The sequence below is a fragment of the Carassius auratus genome, chromosome 43 (genome assembly GCF_003368295.1).
Source record: "Carassius auratus strain Wakin chromosome 43, ASM336829v1, whole genome shotgun sequence".
NCBI lineage: Eukaryota > Metazoa > Chordata > Actinopteri > Cypriniformes > Cyprinidae > Carassius > Carassius auratus.
In genome coordinates, this window is record NC_039285.1 from 1,892,963 (window position 1) to 1,904,522 (window position 11,560).

The 11,560-nt window shown below is 32.0% G+C and overlaps 1 protein-coding gene across 2 annotated transcripts in view; it reads left to right on the top strand.

Moving 5' to 3' along the window:
- Window positions 1–2,283, top strand: part of chst8 (carbohydrate (N-acetylgalactosamine 4-0) sulfotransferase 8) — a 125,159-nt gene extending 122,876 nt beyond the window's left edge. The window contains exon 5 of one of the 2 annotated variants that reach the window (XM_026230477.1): window positions 952–2,283. In XM_026230477.1, coding sequence (XP_026086262.1) covers window positions 952–1,992 — 1,041 coding nt within the window. In that variant the 3' untranslated portion in view covers window positions 1,993–2,283. The remainder of the gene's footprint in view (window positions 1–951) is intronic. The other variant, XM_026230478.1, reaches the window with a different exon arrangement.
- Window positions 2,284–11,560: the final 9,277 nt, after the last annotated feature.

The following is an 11,560-nucleotide window of genomic DNA, read 5'->3' on the forward strand; positions in this document are numbered from 1 at the left end:
TGCAAACTTTTTATATATGTGTGTGTATATATATTTTAAAATTAAAAATAAAAATCCTAAATGCAAGTAACATATATATATATATATATATATATATATATATATATATATATATATATATATATATATATATATATATATAAATGTTACTTGCATTTAGGATTTTTATTTTACATTTTAGCTTCTTATTATTATTAGTAGTAGAAGTAGTATTGTTATTAGTATTATTATTTATATATTTATTAAAGGCATCAGCATGTGTGCATTAAAAGAGTTTATATATGTAATCCCAAATTCTCATAAATTTTATACATCCATTTTTTATTTGGACTTTTAGGCTCTCTTTATTCTAATAGTGATTGAAATCATTCTATCTGAACACAATGATTTGGTTTTAATTCAAATCTAAATGAATTTAATTCAATGCTATAAATACCACCATAATGTATTCATACTTCACAATACTTCAAATAATTAATTATTATATTTTTTCTTTACATTTAAAATACTAAGAATTTGTGAGAAAATGAATTAAAAAATATGAAAACGAATTAAATATTTCATTTTAAATAATTAATGTTGAGTGAAATATAACAGAATAAATATATTCATTTATTATAATGAAAATATAGATTTATTTAAAATTATGATAACTAAAAAAAGAAATTATGTAAAATATTTTTAAATGAAATATTATAGAAAAAATATATTTCCCTCTCTTATAATGTCAACATATATTTATAAACAATATGATTATTATAAATATTTTTAGTGAAATATAAAATAATAAATACATTTCCCTCTTATACTGTCAATATATAAATTATTTAAAATTATGATCATTTAAAAAAATATATTTTAAATTTTTTTTGAAGTGTAATATAACAATAAATATATTCCTCTTCTGATGTGAGGATGCTTCATTGGTTTGTCTTCTGTGTGTGTTTAAAGGAGCAGTGCGCTCAGTTCAGTGACCGAGTCAACCAGCGATCAGAGGAGGGCGACATCGACCCCATCTCACCAATGCAGCTTCCAGATTCCCAATGGGAACGAGACTCGGCCACACCGGGGTCCCGGGAGCACGACCCGAGCCCTCAACAGGTCACCAAACGCCACCGGAAACTATTAAAGACCAGCCCTGTGCTGAGACCCAACTCATCATCTCCATCACGCGTCCAGGAGTCCCGTCGGCGGATCATACGGGACGTCTGCGGGAAATACCGGAGTAATATTTCACGGACGATAACGCCACATCACGTCTCGCGGATTTACGTGGAGGACCGACATAAGCTTCTGTACTGCGAGGTGCCTAAAGCCGGATGCTCCAACTGGAAGAGAATCCTGATGGTTTTAGCCGGCGTCGCCAACTCGACGCGAGAAATCAATCACGTGGCCGTTCATTACGACAATCACCTGAAACGCCTGGACAGCTTCGACCATCAAGGCATCACAAGTCGTTTAGAGACGTACACCAAAGTCCTCTTCGTCCGAGAGCCGATGGAGCGACTGGTGTCTGCGTTCAGGGACAAATTCGAGAGTCCTAATTCCTACTACCATCCCGTCTTCGGAAAGCCCATCATCTCCAAATACAGGGTGAATGCATCGCAGACGGCTTTGAAGACGGGGAGCGGCGTGACCTTCCGAGAGTTCATGCATTATCTTTTAGACGTGCATCGTCCTGTGGGAATGGACATCCATTGGGAAGCGGCCAACCAGCTTTGTAGCCCCTGCCATCTTCACTACGACTTCATCGGGAAAGTCGAGACCTTAGAAGAAGACGCCAACTTTCTTTTACGAAAGATCGGTGCGCCGGAGAACCTGTCGTACCCCTCGTTCAAAGACGGGAACCCCAAAGCCGCCAGAACTTCCACTCAGATCACACAGCATTATTTCTCGCAGCTGAACGCGTCTGAGCGCCAGCGGGCGTATGACTTCTACTACATGGACTACTTGATGTTTAACTACTCCAAACCTTATAAAGACCTGTACTGACGCTCGTGCTTTAACCCCTTGTTACCTGTCCGTCGTCTGATCAGTGCTTCACAGACTAATTACACTAATCCATAATTACACAATCTCAGCCATCAATAACCCGCAGCACATCACTCATTTACATAAATGCCTTTAAAATGTGTCCTAACCAGAACAGAATAAATATTCATGTTAATTTCAAAACTCACAGACAACTATCAAATGTTTATTATACAGATACACTACCATTAAGAGTTTGGGCTCAAAAAGATTTTTTTTTAATATACGTTTATTCATAAAAATTGATTTTGAAAAGACATTTCTTTCAAATAAATGCTGTTCTTTGGACCTTTCTGTTCATCAAAGAATCCTGAAAATATTTCTTCTTTACATTAAAATAATGGAGGAAATTATTATATATATATATATATATATATATATATATATATATATATTTTTTTTTTTTTTTTTTTTTGTGAGAAAAATGTGAAATTTAACTCTCTCTGTATATATTTGAATTTATAAGAAATATTATTGATAACAAAAGAGTTAAGTTAATTTTAGAGATTAATAAAAAAAACAATTCAGCAGTTATAATAATCAGAAATGTTTATTGAGCAGAAAATCATTATATTTTCATGATTTCTGAAGATCATGTGACACTGAAGACTGGAGGAATGATGCTGAAAATACAGCTTTGAACACTGGAATAAATTACAATTTAATAGATATTTACATAGAAAAAATTTAATTTAAATTATAATAACATTTCACAATTTCTACATTTTGGTCAAATAAATAATGAAGCTTTGGTGAACGGCAGAGTCTTCTTTCAAAAACATTCAAAAAATTCACCAAACTCTTGAATGGTAGTCTATGAAGGTGGGATTTTGGACCAATCAGATGTCAGAGTGGGCGGGGCTACACTAACCACTAACCAGATGATTGACAGAACATCTCAGTTTAGGACAGAAACTCAGATTAAGAAACTTTATTGCTTTGTTTTGCCAAGCATATTACGTTCCACTGGTGTAAAAACTGTATTCACAGCGCAACTGTAGAAAAGGGCAACATTTGTGAGAGTAAAACGACCCTCTAATGTTATAGCTTTCATCTCTTACAAAAAATACCACGGTTTTATAATGTTAGCATGGTACTCTTTGCAAAAAAGTGCGTGTGGTGAAGGTATAACTATGGTGATTTGAAACATACCATGGTGTACTATGGTATTTCAGGGTACTTCCAAGAATACAATCACACAGCACATGTCACAAAACCATAGTACCATGATAGTTTTTTGTAAATACTATAGTATGTGACTATGGTAGAACAACACCACTATAAAGTACATGAATATAGTAATCATGATCAATTAATACCATGGTATTTTTAAAGGGTTATATATTAAGATGTTCACTAACTTCCCTTTAGGAAACACACTCGATCCTCCTCCACTAGCTACACTGATATTTTCACATAAATCTATAATCTATCTAAAATTGTAAAAAGGGCATTCAGAGGATTATATTTTTCTATGTATTTGTAAAACGGCTTTAGATGTGATCGATGCTTTTGTGCAAATTCATCTCTGAAGTCACCGACTGTCTGTTGGGTTTGCGTGCGTGCGTGCGCGTGTGTGTGCGCGCGTGCGTGCGGCGTGCGTGTGTGCGTGCGTGCGTGCGCGCGTGTGTGCGTTTGTGTTTCTAACACTACGCTGATGTCTCGTACATGAGCTTATTTCCAAACACAGACATAGAACTGAACAGATTCTATCCAATGCAAAATGCTCAGTTTAAGAGCTATATATGATGAGCATAATATATTTGTATTTTATTTTATTAGAGATCACAGAGAGTAGACGTAAGATGATGTGTTTCACAGTAAAGACTGAATCAGCTTTATAACCGTGAGTGTTTCTTCTGTTACCTGTGTCCCTCACACTTCTTTAAGAATACGTTTATAAATATATACAGTATATATAAATATATATAGATCTATATAATATCACACATACAGTAACTGGTGAATGTATAACTAACTGTTGTTGGTGCAAAACTGTAAAATCCATATGATCTATACGCCCTTTGCCTTATTTGACACTGCCAGTGTTTCAGGAAGAGCTGCAGTCGCAGACTGACAGTGAATAAACATTTTGTCTTTGGCCTTTTTTGTCTTTTTCATGTGTCTTGTCTTGGCATAAATGTGTTTTTATGAACAGTGTACGTCAGGTGATGTTTGGATTTTCATATGAACTATTCTGATCTACTGTAAGTGTTGCAAACCACCTACAAACAATTCTTCATTATTTCATAAATAAATGCAAAATATATATTTATATTGCATTTTCCAGTATCATTTAATTGTGTGTGTGTGTGTGTGTGTGTGTGTATATATATATATATATATATATATATATATATATATATATATATATATATATATATATATATGCAAAAAGGTTCATGTTTTTGATGTCTTCGCTGTCTAAAAAATAAAAAAAATAAAATCAATAATTTATATATTTTAATATAAACAGGAGAGTCTTCTCAATTAAGTACTAAATATTTGTAAAAATGTTTTAACATCATATGTTTTAAGATAGGTCAGTTCTTTTAAAATTATGTGTTAGTAAAAAAAATACTTAATGCTTTTTATTTTAATGTTAATTTTAAGATTAGCACTAGACAAAAAAATACTGAATTTTATAATAATTTATATATTTTTTATAGAAATAGGTAAATTCTCTTTAAAGTTGAAATTCAAAATGTAAACATGTCGATTTTTTTTAATTAAGTACTAGAAATATTTATTTGTATTTTTTTATAATTTATATTTTATATATAACTAGCTACAATTTTAGTGTTTTGGTGTCTTAACGATTTAGGTCTATTAAAAAAAATACCAAATAATTTTGTAATAATTTATGGATTTTCATATAAATAGGTCAGTTATTTAAAAATTTAATATTAGAAAAGAAATATTTTATTTTTAATTCTGATATTTAATTTTAGGATTAAATACTAGACAAATGTTATTTTATTCATAATATTTAAATCCCATATGTTAATATAAATAGGTGAATTACCTATTTTGATGTATTTTAAATTAAGTACTAGAAAAAAATCTGTAATTTAATATATTTTAATATAAACTGATAAAGTGTCTGTTTTTGTTGGTTTGTTGTTATTTAGATGGAAAATGGGTATTATGAATTATAATGATATTTTATTACTGTTTTTACTGTGTTTTAAATCAAATAACGCAGCCTCGGTGAGCAGAAGAGATTTCTTTTTAAACAATAAATTGTAGTGTAGATGAATGACGGTGCTTTAATTCCACATGCTCTCTAGTGGAATAACTCTAGTCTCATAGAGTGCACACGTGACCAAAGGTGAAGGTGTAATGATGAACAGTAGCCACACGGTGGCAGCACTGCTGCGTCAATCTGATTCTATAATTAAATTATAAAATAATTACTGTATAATGACATATAGCAGGTGAAATCAAAATCATAACATATTAAGACATATGGGATTAAAATTTACCAGAATTTTAAAGTCAAAATTATCATGAAAATTTTACTTGTGTTGACCTCATAAATATTATACATTTGACTCATCTCATAAATATCACATTATATGTCATAATTTCATAATATGACTTAGTGAGTCATCATTTAGACTTTTCATCTCATAAGTAGGACTTTCATGTCATCATTTTTTACTTTTAAGTTACATTTGTAGTGGCGGCATTGTTGAATTGCATGCTGAAAAGAACATAATTGTCATATGATGAGAAAAGAAGTAGAGGTAATGGTGAGATTTGGGGTTATTTTGAGGTCTGGGGCTCTCCATCAGTCTCTCTGACAGGCTTCTGTGGGGGGGTGCCGAACCTTCCCATCATATGAATGGATCTCCCTCACAGGACTGCATTAATACTGCATTATCCAATGAGCTCCCGAGGAGCCAATCAGAGAGCAGCTATCGAAGACACGCCCACAGACATACAGACAGACAGGTGTGTGTAAGTCAGTGATGTGTAAGCAGTTCTGACCTGATATCTGACCGACAGAAGACACTGATGGTTTGATTTATGATCAGCACCTTCATGTTCATGTCCTGAGCAATAAAAGAGCAATATCATAAGAGCAGAATCACTGAAACACATTCTCTCCACCAGGTTTGTCTATTAATGTGCTGAATTAATAGCCTTATGAAGCCAACTCAAGCCACGTAAGAGAAGAAAAACATCTTGCTTTGTAAAATCATAATTATGACAAGAAAATAATCTCTTTTATCATTATTATGACTTTTCATCTCGTAAATATGACTGATTTATAATATCATTTTTATTTTTTTTGTCATGCTTTCTCAAATTGTACTTTGATTATTTTATGAATTACTTTATTATTTTACTTCATCTCATAAATAAAATTGAATGTCAATTATCATTTTGATGTTTAGTTTTTTTAATGTGTTTGTATTCTCATAAATATAACTTGGTATGTCATAACTGTGACCTTTTCATAATAATAAATTTTTAACTCATAATTTTAACTCATAACATTTTCATCATAATTAACAATTTTTATGTCATAATATCAACATTTCATCTCATAAACTGGAGAAAAAAAAATCTGATAATTTTGAGTTTAACCCCTTAACTGTCACTCACATTTTTGAACATAGACTTTATAAATATAAATGTTTATGTCATACGTCTTTTAATTATGACTGAGGTAATTTTATGACTTTTCATGTATTATTTTACAGTATGCCATAAGGATTTTCTAAAATTCTATGTTTTATGTCATGCATTTTTATTTATTCATTATCCATCACTTTATCTCTTAAAAATATTACTTTCTTGTGTTATAATTATCACTTTTAATATGATTTACCTTTTAAATAATTACATGCATAATTAACAATTTGCATAATAACAATAGCTTACATTATTGCACATAAACTTACATAATATATCTAGTAAGTAACTGTTTTGAACTCAAGCACACAGCTGAACAAACACATGCATGTTTTCTCTGACAGTAAATTACCCGCTTCACATCAGAACAGGAAGGTCTTTGAATAGGTTCAGATAACTGTAAAATAATAATAGGAGATGCTGAAAATATGGAGCTTAGAGCTTCCGGCGTGACTATTAACGACACCTGCTTTAGCGCCCGAAGGCCTGATTGTTATTCTTATAGGGTCATGCATTAATGCATATGCGCTCATTTACATGCACGCCCCCCTCGCCGTCTGCATTCCCATATCTGAGTGATTATTCCTTTCGCTGGCTATAACTCAAAAGCAGCATTAGTCAAAATATCAGAAAACAGTTGATCATGGCATGCTGCAAACATGGCATCCATCACTGTGACATCTAAAGAAAGGACGAAAAGCAAAGCTTGGATATGTTTCCTCATCAATATGGAGATGCTGCGTTAATTTCTGAAAAGCCATTGTTGGGTTTTATTGCTTTTATAGGCGCTCTGCACGCCGTCGCCCAGAGCCATGGATTCATCAGAGACAGATGCACAAGGATGAGCTCGAGAAGCCTTTCTGATGTTCTCATGACAGAAACATTCTCTCTAAATACCAGACAAACTCTATCATGCACGATGGCATGAATCTGAAATACAGAATCCAACTCTCAATTATCCATTCATAACTTCAAACAATAACATTGTTCGAAGTTTGCATCATTGATTCTGTCACTTTTTCTGTGAAGCCGCTTTAAAACAATCTTTATTGCATGCCGTTCAAATTTAGTGTGCAATTCAAAGAAATTAAAACAGTAGAATTGCATAGTAACATGCAAACTATGAATTTTTGCCATCAGCTTATATATGTCTGTGTAATTCTATACAGTTTTACAGTAATTATGTATTTAATTATTTCTGCCACTTAAAAAAATAATGCTTTGGCAAATCAGAATTCTGACATAAAAATTTATTATTATGATCTATAATAGAAATTATGACAAACATTTATTTTTATGATATAATAGGAATTATGACAAAAATGTATTATTATTATATAATAGAAATTATGACAAAAATGTATTTTTATGATTAATAGAAATTATGACAAAAAAATTTTTTTATGATATAATAGAAATTATGACAAAAATGTATTTTTATGATATAATAGAAATTATGACAAAAATTTATTATTATGATTTATAATTAGAAATTATGATAAAATAAATATAAATTATTTATTTAAAAAAATATTGAAAAAACATTTTTCATTGACATAAATCCAAATGGCATAATCTAAATAAAAATTATGATATAAAAACTGATAGTTAACATAAACATAATTAAGACATAAAGACATATAAGTCATATTTATGAAACAAATTTTTCAACCGATTTGACATTTCTCTAATTCAGTGTTTTTATGTATATTAAAAATGTATTTCAAAAATAAGTTGAATATACTATAAATCTGTGAAATGCAGAAAAGTAAAGCAAACGTACATATAAAGTTCAATAATAATTCTAACCAAATGTCAAATGTAACGTTTCAACACATACAAGTTTAATATCAGGAACAAGTAAATAAAGAGACGCAATAAAACAGTTGAAGCCTCCTTTAAACTTCTAAAGAAATACAGAGTTTTCCTTCAAGGGACGAAAAGAAACTGAGGACTGATGGAGTTTGGCATCATTACCGCTGAAGCACTTTCTACAGGAACATCATTTCTTCTCATCTTCAGGAACTGAGTTCTGGAAATCGTCTCCTGCTGAGCGTCTTCAGGTGGCTTTAAACATCTTCTGATCAGACCTCGGCCTGACATCAGCGTGATGCTCTTAATGAGGTTCAGTGCTCAGCTCAACTACATGGAAACTGTATAGATTAGATTTCATGAAGTTACTGTACATTAGGATTTTTTTTTTTTCACTTTTTACCTTGTGCATGTTTTTTTTTACTGTTTTATACTCCATTCACCATAAAATATGATTATATTTTAAAAACTATGATGATTTAAAACGGATTATAGTAACTAAAACTATTTTTAAAAATCATTACTTGAAATAAAATAAACATTAACAATAAAAAATAAACTGAAATAAATGTAAAAAAAAAAAAATAATAATTATATTAGCCAAGACAACATTTTAGATTTCTATAATTTAGTAAAATAACGAAACTAAAACAGAAAAATATATATTTTAATAATATCAAAAATATGTATATTTTTCCAAATGTACTGCAAAAAAATGACTAAAACTTAAAAATGAAATGGAAAAATTACTAAAAACTGAAGTGAAAATGGAAAATAATAAAGTTATATTTTCTCTGAGTTACACTGAATGTAAACATGATTTATTTCAATATTTTTATTTTTAATTTCCGTATATATTATTATTTATTAAGTTTTTTATTCACATTTGATTAGTGACTCTCATATATGAAAGTATTCTTATTACTGATTCTAGAATAAAAAAAAATATTTTATGCCATAACTTTTAAAGCGTTCTTTGTATTTCCAGGTTTAAACATCTCATATTATCAATGTACTTTCAGACTTCTGTACTTGTTTATTTGGCTGAACATTGTTTTATTTGCCTATTAAATACTCTTCTTCTTCATCATTATCATCACTTTCCTGCACAGCAGAACCCATAAATTACAGGAATTAACTGATGGCACCTAAAACACCCGAGGGGATCTTTGTAAGCTGTTTAAATCTGTAAACTGCACACTGTGGGGCTGTTGTATTAATGAAGGGGGAACTACAAACTGCTTTCCTCCTGAATTTGTAAGTCCTGAGGAAAACGGTGTCTGATACCTGCAGGATCATAAATTTGAAAGAAACTCATTTGAGAAAAACCGGTTCCACTGTGACAACTTTCCCCATATAGTGTAACAACATGTGTTGCTATCGGGGCATGTTGTCACAGAAGGTCAACGTGTGTTATGTTAATGAAATGAAAGTTGTAAAGAAACTGTCTCTGAAACTGTATTGCCATGAGCTCTGTATAAGAATCATATTTTAATTTCTATTGTGACAACTTACCGCATTTAGTGGGGCGGCATGTATTGCTATTGGGGCATGTTGTCACAAAAGGTCAAAATGTGTTTAATGACCTCATTAGTATTTTGGAAATGTTCAGCAGTTACTTCTGAAGCTTAATTGCCATATATTGCAGAACAGTACTGCAAAATGATGTATTATTATTAATGCATTAGGAAATCATGGCTAGTCGAATGCTTTAATATTTTTTTGTCATATACAATGTTGTTTCATAATTGTTTTACTCTTTAAAATTTGCTACAATAATACTTTATTGGTTTATTGCAATGATCACTGCAGAACAATTACAAATTCAGCTTTTTTTATTGTTCTCACATATGATGTGCCATTAATCATACATTTTAGGCTTTCATAATTGTTTTACTCTTTAAAATATGCTGAAACCACTATGATAACAACAGGTTCCAATTGTGACAACTTGCCCCGTGCAATGCAACAGCATGTGTTCCTATTGGGGCATGTTGTCACAAAAGGTACAATTAACTAATTTTGTAAATGTAAAGTGCTGCAGTATTTTTTTATACTTGAGAAATGTTATTATTTGTGTGTATATAGAAACTGATACAAACATAATACAGAAACTGATTAAAAATATATCCAGGCGATTATCTTTAATGACTTAATTTAATTCTATATATTTTTCTTATCGGAAGTCAGTTAGATATATATTTCTGTTTATCATCCCTCCATCCATTACTGTAATAAAATGAATTATTATTATGTTCTAATGTACTTTTTGAAATCTGTCGTTCCTCTGAACGGACACCAGAGGGCGCCAAACATCACGGAACGCGTCGTTCAGCGTCATTCCTGCACGCGAGATCCACACTAATCACGGGTCTCAGCGCAACATCAATTATTCACACTTATATACACGCAAATAAACAAACATTCAGATCAATAAATAATCGGGTACCTGCGCGGGGGAAAAGTTGTGCCCAGCACAACTGTGTTTATTTGTTCGCCTGCTGTTAAATAAATGAAAATCCGGCGCGAGAAGTGCACGATTGTGTTTGTGTGTTTAAACCGACGTTGTCCCCCGTTTGCACGGGAGATCCTGCAGCAGCAGACGTCTCCATCTAGCCGCGCGCAATAATTGAAATGGCGCATTTGGCTGCGGGCGGACTGTGAGGGCGCGCGCTGAATGATGTCCAGACGTCATTTGCTTTTAATGGCCTGCAGGGAATTTGCCATTACGATTCCCACAGACATTCGAGCACAGAGAGGAGCGAGGGGGAAAGCGTCGCATGCATGAGCACCAGATCCAAATTTTCTCTTTGCAAAAAGAATCCGAGTCTATCAACAAGTTCCAGTGCGCCTCCCGCTCCAGCGAAGAGAGACTTCACTCGTTCAGGAAAGGAAAATGTGTTTCCTTTGTGAAAGAGCCTGGGGGAATATTACATCAGACGAAATGACAATGATTAAAATCAGCCTTTCTGCCTCTCCAAAGTCTCAGGAACTGCGTGGTGACACTTGCCTGATGCGTAAACCGTTATACGCTCAACTTTAAACCCTAAACCCGGCTATTTTTACTGTGCGA